This window comes from Echeneis naucrates, chromosome 6, assembly GCF_900963305.1.
Source record: "Echeneis naucrates chromosome 6, fEcheNa1.1, whole genome shotgun sequence".
NCBI classification, from domain to species: domain Eukaryota; kingdom Metazoa; phylum Chordata; class Actinopteri; order Carangiformes; family Echeneidae; genus Echeneis; species Echeneis naucrates.
Window position 1 is genome coordinate 18,954,253 of NC_042516.1, and position 15,909 is coordinate 18,970,161.

The 15,909-nt window shown below is 42.0% G+C and overlaps 2 protein-coding genes across 9 annotated transcripts in view; one reads left to right on the forward strand and one right to left on the reverse strand.

The window, feature by feature from the left end:
• The window catches only part of fhl3a (four and a half LIM domains 3a), a 26,272-nt gene extending 21,762 nt beyond the window's left edge, over positions 1-4,510 (reverse strand). The window contains exon 1 of one of the 3 annotated variants that reach the window (XM_029503454.1): positions 4,286-4,510. The gene's annotated coding sequence lies outside the window, so the exon portion shown is untranslated. Of the gene's footprint in view, positions 1-2,470; positions 2,488-4,285 lie in introns of those variants that run through there. The other 2 variants (XM_029503453.1, XM_029503455.1) reach the window with 2 other exon arrangements.
• Positions 4,253-13,485, forward strand: utp11 (UTP11 small subunit processome component). 6 transcript variants are annotated; one of them, XM_029503449.1, is made up of 10 exons: positions 4,253-4,520; positions 4,596-4,686; positions 4,914-5,018; positions 11,420-11,481; positions 11,607-11,709; positions 11,849-11,968; positions 12,477-12,570; positions 12,702-12,832; positions 13,045-13,155; positions 13,255-13,485. In XM_029503449.1, the coding sequence occupies exons 2-10, from the start codon at positions 4,678-4,680 to the stop codon at positions 13,336-13,338; spliced, it is 819 nt and encodes a 272-aa protein (XP_029359309.1). In that variant the 5' UTR covers positions 4,253-4,520; positions 4,596-4,677; the 3' UTR covers positions 13,339-13,485. The 6 variants fall into 6 exon arrangements, with proteins under 6 accessions (XP_029359309.1, XP_029359308.1, XP_029359312.1 ...); XM_029503448.1 differs by having other exon boundaries at positions 4,253-4,686; XM_029503452.1 differs by lacking the exon at positions 4,596-4,686 and having other exon boundaries at positions 4,267-4,520.
• The last annotated feature ends 2,424 nt before the right edge of the window (positions 13,486-15,909 follow it).

The window sequence follows — 15,909 nt, forward strand, 5'->3', positions numbered from 1 at the left end:
TTCTTACCCCAGATATAAAGATGTGATGTGACAGTGTGGAGTGGAAAATTTGGCTCTTTCTTCTCTTAGCTGAGCTCTGTCACAGTGAAATAACCTCTGATTACCTCATGCACTGAAGAAATTCTCCTCACCCAACATTCTTCTCCTCAAGTTGCTCCGTTAAACATTGGTTATCCTATGATTTAGTTATTAGCCACAGCCCAACATAACCATTAGTCATATGAATTCACAATACACATTACATTACCAGTTGTATAAAAACCACTGCAATTTGTCCATAACCGTTGAATTTGTTCTTCCTTCTCAGTCCTCCCTCCTTCCTGACTGCGACTTGCTTGGTTAGTTTCTGAAGCCGTTTGCTGACAAAATATACACAGCTGTCATGCTTATTTGTGGACTTTTGCAACTTTACTGTTTTCCCATGATATTATCTTTTATGGGTGCCACCATATTGAGCAATGTTAAGCAAATCTGGGGAGCTTTACACGCACTTTGGCGAAGTGGTAACAAAATACAGAGGCGACTTACAAGGAAGCACAGACAGGTTTGTCTGGGATCCGATTGCCTGAGAATAACCGACGCAAGTTTGCCACATGATGAAGGAGTTGGTAACCGCTGCGTGTTTTTTATCATAGCAATTCTTTCATCAAGCCCTGAAGAGTACATGATGTTTCCCTCCTTCCTTCAGGCAAGGACACGGGGAAACAGTCATGGTGTGACTCAGCGCAGGTTCATAACATTACAGACTGCGATGATGTAGCAGTGAATTGTCTGGATTCTTGCACCCAAACAACATCTGGTTCGCACAGGTAAGTGCAAAGGAAATCCTGATAAGGAAAAAGGCGCATCACTGCTTCAGCAAGACAAAAAAGTGAAGCCCCGATAAAAGATAAAGATAGGTAAAGCCCTCTTCTTTCAGAATCTATAATTAGTTTGTATTAAACCACTAACTGTGTCGTTGTGGGGAATCTGTTCTGTGCTAACAATTTGGTATTTCCTTTGAAAACGGCCTCTGCAAGTAGCAGGTAAGTACCAGGTATAGACCTGTAATTGTATCCCTAAAGGAATGTAATTACCCCATTAGCACAGAGTCAGTTACCTTTTACACTCCTCGGCTGCCTATATAATGCTTGTGTTCTCTTTACATAAAATCTCACATGGAGTGAAAACTGTGGCAGCGAAGGTAAAGAAAGAGCGAGGAGAGGGAGAGAGTGCAAAGCAGGGTGATTGGACAGTGGTGGGGGGGTGCATATTACCTCCTCCAGGGGCCCTGGCTCAGAGGATCTGATTTCAGACGTTTACCAACAAAGCAACCGTGGAGGAAGTCTTGCACCCCTCACAATAACACCGCAGCACCTGGCCATCCCCATGCAGGAAACCTGAGGTCACTTCCCCCCTCTCAGGGAATGCAGCCGCACTCCTGCTGCCAGCCACGCGCCCCCACAGCCTGTCGAAGAGGGGGATGACTACCAAGGAGGAGGAAGCTAGAGACGAGATGCACAGCAAACTAAAAGCAACGTCTGAAATATGAAGAAACTACAGAACCGAAACAGTATGACTTGCTGGGTTCTTAGTTCAAAGAGCTTTGACGAGAATTATGTGCCAGATAAGTTTTGTTAGCTACAAAGCCGAGAGGGCTCCAATTTCCCTTTTTTGGTCTCACATGTAACACAGATGTGATGTTATTTTAATCAGTCTCAACAGCTAAAAGCTGGATTGAGTTGCATTTTTTTTATCCTGCTTGGAATAAGAAAACAAAGTATGCACCCTAATAGCGGTGCAGGAATGTTCAGACAGTGAAAACCTTTCACAGTAATCTGGTCCCCAAAATGCGAAAAAAAAAAAAAAGAAGTGAACAAGCACTTCATGATTAGGCAGACAGCCTATATCTCTAAATTTGACAACAGGGACTTCAAATCTCGCCAGGTGTGAGCACCAGTTAGAAAGTAAACGCATCAAAACCTGTTGCTTAAATGACGACCAGTATTTTACAAATTGTCTCCAGACTCATCTGAAACACCGCAGAGCGACAGACGGCTGCTTATTGTCTCATGAAAAATAAGTCACGACGTAACATAAATCTAAATTTTGCTCACTAACCACCTGCAACCACTTGACCGCCGATTCTCCATCATTATCGTTGGCCTGGTTTCAAACAATGCCTACCCATAAAACCAGCCTCAACCAGTCCAAGGCATTTAGTTGCAGCCCCACTGTAGTTTAGAGCTGGCCGGGGTCCAACCACCACGCGGGGCTAACCTTTGGAAAACTCTGAGACCTCTTAAGAATGTGACCATGGTCAATGAAACTGAGAAACAGGAAGAGGAAGAAAGCAAACAAATACATTATACAGCCCGTGGTCTCTGTCAAGGCAAACTTCCCAGATGCTAAATGGAGCAAAATGACTGGCTTTTGTTTGCTAGGGGATTATTTCTTGTGCTGTAACAAACAGTGTGAGTAAAAAAATAACCTGTCAGTGGTGAAAGCACAGCAGGACGTCTCAGACACCAAATTCCTCCAAGGTGTAATTTCTGCAGCAACAGAAAGAAGAGAGAGATACTAGGCCAGCATCAGATCTACATAATTTAACCAGGCAGCTATATATTGAAAATGTCAATTCTAAATCAAATTTTCACAGATATTTGCAGTTAAAGCTTCTCTTGTTTCTACATGGCGTTTTAGCATCTTTCAGTTGCCAGCCACATCTTCGCTTTCATTTTTTTTTTCCTACATTCAGCGAGCACATTCATCATTCCGGCAGCAACAGGCGGCAGTGAAAAGGAGCTCAGATTAGGCCACTGTACACAAACTGCCCAGCATCAGAACAGTGGACCGAAAAAAGTTAGCAGCTAGGTGGTGAACACAGTGAAGAATTTAGCAGCTTGAGAGCCAGATTTTTTTCCCACAGGAGTTCATGGAAATTGAAAAAAACTGACAAGGCGACTGAACATCAGACTGAATTTTGTGGGTTGCCAGAAACATGACTCCATGGATAACAGAGTTGCTCAATTTTTACTGGATGTGTTGCAACAAATATGCCACATGGTGGTAAAATGTCAATGCGTTTACAGTGTTTACAGTAAAATTTGCTATTTGTACGTCTGATTTCCAAACCAGACCGAGTCGAAACATGGCAGCCATCGGTACGCTCAGCTGAAGAGCAGCTTCCCAATACCTTTGAAACCAACAGGTGATACATTCACTAGGAAACATGTATGAGCTTGAGCAAATTCTCTTCTTTGGCAACATCCAACATTTTAGTTTCACACCGCTCCCACTGTTCCCAGATGACACAACAGGTGAAACACCAAAACAACTGTCATGAGGATGGCATTACTACTACGTGCTATGATGTGGACGATAAACGCCCAACACGAGCCCAGAAGAGACACACCCTTCCCAGATGCACACTGCCATATCCCACTTCCTGCTGCCAGAGAAAAGATAAGTTTAGCCTGAAGGATTTTGCTCTCTGAGGCCTTCACTCACGGCTCAGGAGGGAGCTTCTGTGACACAACTGTTGCTCCTTAATCCTCCCTCCGCACAGTTCAGCAGGTCGCACAATCCAGCAGGGTCTGGCCTGCTGAAGGGATGGTGTTTGTTTGGTACTTCCTTACAGTGCGTGTATGTTGCACTAACAGGTGTACAGGTGTGAGAAAAAGCAACAGCAAAAAAAAAAAAAAAACAAGGCAGAGAAACACACAGGCTGACAAAAAAGTGCAGACCCCCTCTCTTGTCACAGGAAGTGGTTCCTCTTTTGTCGGGGCTTTACTCTGCAGGCTTCTCCCCGGCAGTCTGTTTGACTAAGGTGTGAGGTATTAGGGCTCGTCACACTGTCAAGCACACGCCTGCCTTCATTTTCCTGAGACAGTAATATGATCTCACAATAGGTCATAACAATCAGTGAAATAAGTGTATAATAACACTATAAATTACACTCAAAACAACAATCATATCTATAATAACTTTACAGATAATAATAAAGCCACAATATGTTTTGATTGCTTTTAAACTGTTGACTTTGGCAAAAGCTGGTCTGAGGAAACACCTTTTCCACTGAAGTCTGTCACTTCCATAAGTCATAGATTCATAGACAACAGTAGTTAGCAGATGTCCTTATGACATCTATGTTCATTTGGAAACCTCTTTCACAATCTTCAGTGGTTAAAATGGGGTTTGGATTATGAGCACTTTACTCTTCCAAATTCAATTTAAGTCATTTGGCGTCAAAAGAGTTAATTGTTTTCGAGAGCCCCACCAAAAAAAAAAAAAAAAAAACTCTTACCAAGAGAAATGTCTGGAGACACCTTTTTTTGCAACTTGTCAGAAGTTGCCCTCCTCTTTCCTTCCCTCTGTCTCAGATCAGACCAGGACCGGGATCAGCCTGCAGGTTTCTGCTCCGGAGCGTCTTTCTCCAGCCGGAAAGCGTTTTCAGATTCTTCTGACTGCAGTCAAACCTCCACGGCGAACAGTGATGCAGCTTGCCGGCTACTTTTGTCCTACTACTGAGGAAGTTACTGGTGAGTCACAAGATCCCGCCCCCCCTTCACCAAACACACACACACACACACACATTCCTCCCTCCCTCCCTCCAGTGACTTCAAACGGGACCAGAGGAGTCCGGTTCGGTCCTCGGAGGACCGGGCCCCGGGCCCCGTCAGTGCTGAGGTGCCTTTAATGTCCAAGGTATTTTCAAAGAATTATGTTTTATAGGTGAACATTAGTGGAGCCTGTTTTTCTTTAGTTTTTTCTGGTTTGCTTACATTTCTGCGTAAAGAAAAAATCTAATTAACTGTCAAATCTGCCATCTGAATAAAACCAATATACAATGAAAAACGAATAGCTTTGTCATTTTTAAAGACGTGATGTGAAAAGCTGTCCTTTTCATTTAATTTTTCATTCCTAACTTACAGCTATATTACAGCTGTGAAGCTGGGGGGAGATATTTCACTTTTTCAAGCCTGGCGCTCACCTTTGAATCAGTAATGGTGGTTCCAGAGCTGCTCACAACCAAGAAAGTAAGTGCAAAAGTTTTGAAAAGATTTAGTTTGAATTACTTGCATGTACAGCCTGTGAATGTCAGTATCTGCCAAGGTTTGGTTTGGAATTACAAATAAGTTGGGTGGACTCGTACACGGTTTGGTAAAAATTCTACAATAAGGACCAATTTAAGGTCAGAGTCATTTTACAGAGAGTACAATTCCTGTTTTGTAATTTTTAAACCATTTAAATTACTCTATGGTCTAATTTTTTGATATTACATTTTCTGAAACACCTACATCACTCATATCTTGTGACCTTTGCTGACTCTCTTTCTTAGACCACAGCATTACCAAACAAGGACCAACCCAGTGGTTAAATTTCACTTCCCTATTTTACAGTCTGGCTCCTTTCTCCAGTTCTGATGTCTTATTTTTGTCGTGACTCAAGTGGGAGTGACGTTTATCTGGATGCAGCTGGCAGCTGTTAAGTCAGACATGGAAGGACCCTTACATCTGATCGTTGGAGTCAGTGCTGTTATCAGCATGTGCTCACAGCACTTAAAACAGTATTGTTGACAGAAGTACCACCCCATGTGATAGATGGCATTGTCCTGCTTCTCGTGAAATAGAGGACCGATGGTGGTTGCCAGGATCCAGCCACCATGCGCTTTCTGTGGTTTGGGTTTCCGGCCTTATCTGCTGTATCTCAAACAAAATGCTCCGGAGTTTGACTTGGATGACGCTTTGAAAGCTGATACCAAGCTTAGTAGTCATCCAAATGATGCTTCCTGAAAAATAATTGCTCCTGGAGGAATAAAAACATCTAGGAGACCTAATCAACAATGCAACATTTTAAATATTTTGACATATTTTGAACTACAGTATCCAATTTTGGCCGAGGACTAGAAAGCCTGTGTGCTCAATGCAAATTTACAGCAAATGGCTAGTTAGCTAAGACGAGTGCAAAGACTGGAAAAAGGGAGAAACAGCGAGCATTGCATTGTTAAATAATTAGAAATTCCTTCAAAAGCTCAATAATGAATGCTTTATATCTCCCTTATTTGAGTACAGAGGAGGTCAGATCTATTCCCCATAATGTCCAAACTTACAGTCAGGAGGCTTCAAAATACCGGCTGGCTGCCAAGACCAAGATGCGAGACCTTTTTGTGCTGAGGTCGACTGACCAGATGCGGCTGTGGGTTCACGTTTAACAGGCAGATATGAGATTTGCATCAGTCTTGTCCTCTTAGCGCTCGGGTACATTTATCAAAATGTCAGAGTATTCCTTTCAGGCTTTAAAGTCGGGCTGTGCCAAAACAAACTGATTTGTACACAGTTTGTTGTCCAATTATGTCAGAAAACAAAAGTGTTTACATCTGTTTCAAACAGGCAATCCTGATTGCAAGCTTAAAAAAAAAAACAAACCAGATGCCATACAGTAGGACAAATTACAGTCAACATTGATGGGTATGATAACACACACTGCAATCTCTCTGGGATGGATTTTTTAGTGCACTCTGCTCTACACATATTCAATCTCTACCTGCTTTCTTCAGATTAAAAACATTATTACCTATTTACACATTTATAATGGGGACAATGCTATCAAATGGGCTTCTCAACACGATAGCTCAACCCTTGAGGTGCACACTTATTTCATTTAAGTTCAAGCTAGATAAGAAGATTCATAAAAACAACTGTCTTGTATGTGCTTGCAAATGTCTCCATTTTTGATAGATGTGGCATGAAGCCTTTTTTTTTTTTTTTCATTTGGTTTTCCAAAAAGGCAGTTGTGAAATGCTGCACAAGATGTCCCGTTTAAAATACACTTTTTGACATTACTAAACAAACACTGACACTTGGCTTTTACGGTCCTGTAACAACTGAACAAGTGTGATTTGTACTGGTTTGACCTCTCTATACCTCCAAACATAGTAATTATAAACTCTAATTTTACACTCAGAGGCGTGGCCCCATCAGACAGCAAATTAGAGGATAGATGCCTGTCAGTTCATCATTGAGGAATGGCCCGATGGCTCCCTCACGGTTTCTCTCTTTGATGAAAAGATTAATGGTTGCTCCTCTTACCTTTTACATGAAGTGTCTCTTTGTTTTGCTTTTGAAAAAGTAGTTACAGGGTAAAAGGAGTTAACTGATAAGAGATTATGGTGTGAGCTCTTCTAAAACTGGACAAAAAATTTGGTTAAATTAAGAGCATTACTGTCAGAATTTAAATTCTGTAATGTCAGTATGGAAAAAGTGATAAACGTGATTTTATTTTAGGTATCATCAACAATATGTGAACAAAACAATACACACTCTACATTTTGATACACCATGTGAACGGTGGTGGTGCCGCCTCAAATGACTGTCATGCTGTGCTAAAGAAGATTTAATTTAGTTCTACGCTGTAAATCTCAGTTCCTCTCCTGGATATTTGCTCTCTGAACAGCTGAGTGAAATTCACTCCACTGACCATCATTTCGTATTTCAGCCATGCATGTGATGGTATGTGGAAATTGTAGCATGTCACACTATTATTTATTTTATGTTTAAGTAGTGCAACGTAAAAAGAATCTCCGTATGGAAAATGTATTACAGCCTTTGATTTCAGTAGGGGCATGTGGAATCATGTGCTGGCTTTCAAAGATAAGCTCAAAACAGGTTTTTTACAGAGCAGTTTCAGTATACCGTACCTCATCTAAAGCCCTTCCACTTATCTCCACTGCACTGCTATGATTGTCTGGACTCTGGAGTATTAAATAGGTGATACTGCAATATGCAAACTCAAACCTCAAGCAGGTTAAAAAAAAAGGCGACATAATGCTGCTAACTTGAACTGCAGACATTTTTTATTTTACGAGTTTCTATTTAAGGCACTTAGTAGTGCACCCATTGTAAAAGCTGGGAACTGGCTGTCAAGAAAAACAGTGGGACATTTGAAGGTGAGGTTGTAGACATTCAATAACAAAAGTGAAAAAGGTATTCAGGTAATTTGCGTCAATTAAAGTGGGAATACCACAATTTAAGAACACTTTATTCCAACTAAGCAGTCCAAAGTCGTGAAGAATTAAGTTAAATGGTGGATCTAAATTACCTGTTTGTCTGAGTGTGAACAGTTGGTTGTCTCTGTATGACAGCACTGCAAGTGACTGGCAACCTGTCTAGAACATTTTTAGAGACATGGCAAAACAAAAAACCTTTGAACAACTCATTGACCTTGGTTGAACTTGCTAATGTCAGCTGGGATTGACTCCAGCCCCCCCCTCCCCCCCCTCATGCCTGTACAGATAAGTGATACGGACAATGGATGAATGGAACTAAGAGATCTGTATTAAGCCTCCATCTCAGTAAAAGTACAAAGAAAGTTTTAGAAGTAAACAGAAAAAGTGAGACGCAAGGATAAATCACACGAAGAGTACCTCAAACTTGTACTGAAATACAAAACGTTCCGCCGCCGCCAAGAAGGACTCCCAAACCTATTTGATGTTGCTTTTAAAGTTTAGCAGATACAACCAAATAATCACACTGGAGGAACTACTGGCTCATGCATTTTTCAACTGGGCTGGCCCGGCGGCTCGCTGCAGATGAGGACCAACCATGGTCAGGGGAGACATACCAAAGCCCTGAGCTCAGCCCAAGTGCAGCAGTCTTACAATATGTCAGCAGTGTTATTTTTACAGGGTCATATTAGAAAACCAAACGGCTCTGCATCTGTCCCACAAGGGCATTCCTCCACTGCTGACCCTGAACAAACCCACAACCTCTTGTCCCTCTTCTCTTGCATCAGCTTGTTACAAGCCCCCGATTTCTAAAGTAGTATTTACCCCTGCCGTGGCTCACCAGGCATTTCACTTGTAATGATAAATACTTATAAGAATTAAACAGCATGGAGCCCAATAAGTCAGAATGCAGACATTTTACCCATAAATTTTGGCTCGAGCTGCCGTCTGTGTTTGCCTAGTTAAACACAAGTTAGTGTGTCAGGTGGGTGGACCAGCCGGGCCTTGGGCTGAAACCTTCACAGGAATCGAGGTCATTAGCCATCACACTGATAAACAAGCCTGGGACATAATGTGGAAACACTGATCCCATTCATGGGTCTCATCACCCGCAACACATTGTGCGTGCCAGGCAAATCTCACACATATAAAACAAATTCCTTGTGGTTGGAGCAGGGATACCGAGCTGCCACGGGGAAAAATGGGTTTTTAGTGGAATATAACTCGCTGTCCTGCTGGCTTCTTCTCACATCCACAAAGAGTTGGGAATCGTGGTGAGATTAGCGAACTGGTGCCTTTGCAGCTTTGCCTTTGTCTCTTCTCCTCACACTATATCATGCCAGGAAGCAAATGGCCTTTTAGCCCAGAGCAGAGCGGTGATCCCCCTGCAGAACTTTTGTTCTCTCAAAAACCACAAAGAAATGCTTAATATGTATTTATACAAACAACAAAATGTGAGGGATAGAAATATGACAGAGTTTCCGTGTAATCTCTTTTAGGTCTATTGGTCTGGACATAAATCAAAGCAGGGATCTGGAACCAAATGTTTGAAAAACATAAACTTGTTACCAATTCGTGTTAACACTGCAGTCTGGAAAATGCAATGCCCTCATCATAATGACCAAAGTAAGTGTATGAACTTTGCAGCCAAATTGTGAACGTTTCCGGTACATTCTGGCTTGAATGCAGATTGAAAACAAATCCACTGGTATTGTAGTTGAATTTTGACAACAGGTTCAGTGTGAGTAATCGCATCTCACTTCCCCAGGAAGTCCTGTCATGCAGTTATTGTGGTCTTAAATGTTTAATGTTAAACTAACAAGCAACGGGCTTTGAACTCAAATGGCATTAGGCTTCAAGATTTCAAATTAACAGGTGCTATTAGAACGAGGCAATTAAGTTGTTCAAAGGCTTTCTGTTTTGTTATGTCTCCAACAATTTCTAAGATTTATGATTGTATTTCTTATCTCTTTTATTCAACTGGATGTAAGATGAAAGTGTTATGCTATAACAGCCTCTATGGGCGGAGCAGATTAATATCAGTCACGCATAATCGTGCTATTTGGCATTTCAATCATGTAACTAGTTGAGGCCTGATTAGTTTACCTATTTTGCATGTCGCATTTATACGTTTAATGGATAACAATGTGCCACATTTTTTAAAATCGTAATTTGCACAGTGGCAGCATGACTGCATAGTGATTAGGGCTGCTGCCTCACAGCAAGTAGGTTGTGGGTTGGGTTCCCGGGCTAGGGGTCTTTTACTTTACATGTTCTCCCTGTGCTTGTGTGAGTTTCCTCTGAGTACTCTGGTTTCCTCCCACCGTCCAAAGACGACATGTTTAGGTTAAATGGTGACTCTTAGGTTGTCCGTAGGTCTGAGTGTGAGTGGTTGTTGGTCTCTGTGTGTCTCTGTGTGTCTCTGTGTGTTGGCCCTGTGATGGACTGGTGGCCTGTCCAGGGTGAACCCACCATCAACCAGAGTGAGCTGGGATTGGCTCCAGAATGCCCCACCACCCAGAAACAGAGAAGCGGTAGAAGATGACTGAATGAATGAATGAATTTGCACGAAAATCTGGGGAAAATAGTTGTTTCATGAATCTCGATGAGTCAAAAGGGTATTTTCCCTCTCAAACGCGAGGATGAGAATATAAAATGACAGAAAATGTAGATATCCCAAAGTAAGGTACTCGAGAACCCCCGATCTGATTCCACGGACTGTTTTTATACTATTAGTATGGTGACAGAGCAACAGGCTGTTATGAGTCCCAACACAAGACACACACACACACCCACACACACACACACACAACTGCGCCCTCTTGTGTTTTCGAGGCGCGCTTACAAACAATCGACAGCTTCTTATTTGATGGAAAACCTGACTCTTATTTCTTCATTTCCACTTCAAATAGAAAATGACACAACATTTATTTGAAGTGAACATTAAAAAAAAATCCAGGCTCACGTCGGTGCGTGTTTTTGTGGCGAATCTGCGGACGGGAAGTCAAACTCGTCGCGGACTGAGGCAGACAGGAAACCACGTGGCTCCGCCGATAGCGGAAGTGGCGGACCAGAAGCAGCACAGGAGGTCTCACGTTTGACCAAAGTCTGTGTGTGTGAGAGAGAGCTCAGACTCTTCTTTCAGACATGTCTTCATTCAGGAAAGCGCTGAAATCCCGTCAGAGAAACCACCATGAAAGATCTCAGGTGAGTGTGTTTCGATGTGATGTTAGCCAGCTGCTGTTTTTAAAGAAGACAACAGATGGTAACCAAATGAACACACGTGACGTTGTGTGTCCCTGTGACACACACACACACACACACACACACACACACACACACACACACACACACACACACACACACAACAACAAATACCTTATTCCTGAAAATGTAATAATATGTTTAACGCCTGTCTTCGTATTGTTTGATCAGCCTGCTTCCAGGAAACATTTGGGATTGTTGGAGAAGAAGAAAGACTACAAGCTCCGCGCAGAGTGAGTTCATTCAACGTTAAGTTTTCCAGCAAACTTCAATGTGTCCAGGCTGTAGATATAAACTCATGCAACTCTTTGTGTTCGTTGTGTTTACCGATCTGTGCAATTTTTTTGTGTTAATATAGTGACTACCACAAGAAACAAAACACTCTGGCTGCTCTGCGAAAGAAAGCCCTGGAGAAGAACCCGGATGAGTTTTACTTCAACATGATCAACTCTCAGCTGCAGGTACGCTGTGCATTACCATCAGAGCCACAAGATGTATTCATGCATAGATACATAGAAACAATAAGTATATTTCTGTCTTTCTGCGAAATCTGTAGTGGATGGTCTTTGGATTTCATATGTATGTGTTGTTTTACGGCAGGATGGAGTTCACACAGCCAAAAGACCCAAGGAGGAGGCAGAGGTGACAGAGGAGCAGAAAAGAATTATGAAGACTCAGGATATCAAGTATGTGGAGATGAAAAGAGTCGCGGAGGCCAAGGTAAATTTAATATATCTGTAAAACATCAACCGTCAAAAAATCTCCAGTGCATGAATATCTCAGTTCAAGATATTACTGAATCGGAGAGTGGAGCAAAGTGTGACAGATGATTTACTCCTGAGACAAATTTTACGCTGTCACTTTCTGTCAAAGAGTTATTAGTAAATTGCGGGACAGAAAGGAAATGTAGCCTCCATTAGTTAGTCTGTCCAACACAGGGCAGATGTAGGTTAATTTCTCAGCTGTAAAATGAACTGTTAAAAATGTAACTTGGTAATTATTAAAAAGAAAAAAATAATCCGAAGAAATCCCTGAGTATTTTAGTGCCAGTTTCCATATCAAGACTTCATTGTTGTATTTCTGTTGACCGTATGAGTTTTATTGAGGTTATTGTTTACTTTTCACAGGAAATGCAAGTGAGAATGAATAAATTACAGATGTTTTCCTACTCGCTGTAAAATCCATGCTGTCATTTCTTTCTGTCATCTCTGTTTATTTTTGCTTTCAGAAAATTGAGAGGATGAAAGGAGAGCTCCACCTTCTGGATGCAGACAGAAAACAAAAAAACAAGCACACTTTTTTTGTGGATACCAAGAAGGAAGGTAAATATAAATGTTTAGCCCATGATGAAAATAACCTATTGCTTGTAACATAAATGTTCATTAATGAGAACACAAAATAGCCTCATGTTTTTCAAATGATATTGCTTTTCTGTGGGGGGGGGTCTCATCAGTGAAGTCATTTGACCTGGCAAAGCAGCTCAACACAGCTCCTCAGCTGGTGGACAGAGTATACAACAGACCAACGCTGAAAACACTGGAGACCAAGACTATCCAGGGAGCAGCAGATCCTTGCAGTGTGAAGGTCTGTGCTTGTGATGAACTCAGATTACACCGCACATGTTCAGATACAGCACACTGTCTCTAATCTGAATAACTGTCAATATCAGCATATCTCTGTATTGACAAACTGAATATAAATTTGTGTATTGTGATGAATTTGTTTTGTTTTTTGTTGTTTGTTTTATAAGCTACAGTTCAATTTATATTTTGTCTTTCCCCGCATTGTCTGAGCAGAAGCTGGCCAGGCAGAGGGACCACCAGTACAGGATCCTTTCACAGAGGATTGACAGAGAAAAGAAAATGTTTGTCATCAGCCAAAAGATCCAGACACGCAAGGATCTACAGGTGAGGAGGAAGAGGCTGTCCTTTTGGTTTCTGGTCTTCTTTTTTGTTGCTGTTTATTGTCATTTAAGTGCTACATTTTTTCTTCCCTCTGTGCCCCAGGATAAGGCTAAGAAAGTGAAGGTGAAGAAGGAGACAGCCACCTCTGCAGCTATTTACAAGTTTGAGAGCAAAAGGAAACGCTGAAGGAGGTGTGGGTGAACATGGTGGATTCCCAAACCATAACACAAATTGTGGAATATTTTTCTATTTCTCAACTGTTGCTGCAGCAGTACAATTTTGTACATATTTATCAAATAATTTTAGTTTCTTTCAAATAAAGGTCAGAAGAACATGCAACTTGATGTAATGTCTTGGTTTACGAAAAATGTGATTGTGAACTTTATATTTCATGTTTTTTGAAATTCAAAATTCTGAAGCACAAAGAGAATAACTTGTCCGGGAGCCTACAGCGTGAATTTGAACTTGTGCGTGGTTCATGCTACAGCTGGCTGAGTTGTTGTATTTTAATCTTGAACCAGTAGGTGGCATTAATGTACTTCATGGCACCAGCTGGTGGTTCGAGACATTATATCCTGCAGTACACAGACCGTACTGGCTTCCAAAAGCAACTGCCAAGACCTCCCAATGGACTTGTGTTAAATTTTGTGTGTGCTGCTCACTGATGTTTTCAGTCCCTATAACAAATACGTGGTGATGTAAGGTGTGTAAACATTTTAAGTTTGACCTTTCATCCCCATTTCAAACTTGTCATAATGGAAAGAGATTTCAAATCTACTTAAAAAAAACAAAACAAAACACAATTCTACAATCAACTGCATGTGAGTTAGTTGAAGAATGTTACATTCAAGATCTCCTCATAAAGTCAGGTGAAAAAAAAAAACAAACAAAAGCAAAACCTCGCATTACATCCCCACACTCATGTATAATTATTACTGGGCACCTGACGAGGACCAGCAAAGGCAACAAAAGCAGCTGAGCCAGACTTGCATGCTTCTGGTAAGTAACTGTGTTGACATTTGTTTTCTAACATAAAAAATATGTATATATTTTTTTGACTCAACACTGCAAACACAAAGCTGTGGCTCAAACGTTGGGCCTCTGAAGGACACACCTTTGTAGCTGCAAAGGCATCACAGCAGATCCTTCACAGCTGCAGCTAATAAAATTAAACCTGATTTAGGTGTCGGTTAGTAAACACTGATAAGACCATCACTGATGTTAGCTCATTAACTCGCTTTGATCAATCAAAATGAGATTATTAATGTTATTAGCTGCAGCTGCGCTTACACAATGATGTCTGCTAAAAAAGCTCCCTTGAGGGATACAGGTAACTATTGTTCACTTTTTTTTCCCACTCTCATTTTGGTGGAGAAGGGGGGGGTGGTGTGATGCTAGGTCTTTGTACATAACCATACAGCATATATTTATAGGACCTTTCCACAGTATAATTTATAAAAAGTAAGATTAGATTGATGACATCAACAATGGCTGTTCTCCTCTGGAGTCCCAGTAAGATGTGACAGTGAGCCAACAGATACAACACCAGAACCCTGAAACTGAGCAGCTACAGCCATCATACAGTTTATTATTTACACCTGCTCCTTCTGTGGTGGATGAAACTGTCCATAAAAATGTTTCCTGACATCTCTAGGATTAGCTCTGATGCCCAAATGTAAAAAGACCCTTTGGTTTCTCTCTATCAGCTACAGAAGATTCTTTTAGAACATGGGGCCTTTTCTACTTTCTTATTTTGTCGTCTTGTGTCTCTTTCAACTATTTATGTACATGAAGTGATTACTAACAAAAACTGTATGTGTGTGGTTACTTCCTTGCGCTTCTACTGTGAAATAGACTGAGGGCCTTGTGCCCGGCAGCAGATCAGAGTGGCCCAGGCTTGATTGATCGCTGTGGTGGCAGCAGCTTCATAAACAGGCCCCATCCATCAGCCTCTCCTGGGAGCCACTGGAGGGGAAGAGGGGAGAGAGAGAGAGAGAGAGAGAGAGAGAGAGAGAGTCAGAGCCAGGTGGAAATGTCACCAGGCGCTGTGAGAGGTGGACGAGCTGCAGGAGAGGCACCAGAGGCCTTGGCCCAAACACTGCTGACCAGAGAAAAGGTGAGCCAACAGCTCATGATGGGCCAAAAGAGAGAGAGAAAGTGATGGCAGTTGCTTTAATTTAAAATTCAGAACTAATAGCACTAAAAGCCTTGTTTTTCTGAGATAAATTCTTCTATCAGTGTCATAATCGTAATAGAAACATTGATGAGGTTGTTTTTTTTTTTTCTTTTAATGGGGTAAACATATTTAGTAAATGCACACAATACGAACGTGCATGTGGATTTCATTGGCAGCCGCCGGTCCAACGCTGGCATTTCAGTGTTAAACCATTCATGTCAGAACTGTGATGTAAGCAGCAGAAGAGTGACTGATGTCCTCGGCTAATTCTCCCCTTCCTACTTCCTCACGCCTTCCTCCTACCCTCCCTGCCCTCAGCTACTGCGTCACACCACTGAGAGAGCGTGTCTGTATCGGGACCCTCAGGCCTAGCATCCATAAGCGGAGGGGGTGGAGGTCACTGAGGAGAGCCCAGGGGTCAAAACACTGTGTGCGCAGTTCCGGGACCCCTATCTGACTGGGCAACCCGAGCATAGATGAGCCACTGTTCCTGCTCAAGCTCGCCTTTCATTCCCCCCAGCAACGGGACTCTTATGCCAGGGTGCAGTGGCAGGGCTCAGGGGTGGGCAGTGGGCGACCTT

Excerpts from the sequence above, each read along its gene's own strand:
- utp11 (XM_029503447.1), top strand. The coding sequence starts at position 11,132 with ATGTCTTCATTCAGGAAAGCGCTGAAATCCCGTCAGAGAAACCACCAT. Across the intron at positions 11,710-11,848 it reads TGATCAACTCTCAGCTGCAG|GATGGAGTTCACACAGCCAA; the intron begins GTACGCTGTGCA and ends GTTTTACGGCAG. Across the intron at positions 13,156-13,254 it reads AGACACGCAAGGATCTACAG|GATAAGGCTAAGAAAGTGAA; the intron begins GTGAGGAGGAAG and ends TCTGTGCCCCAG.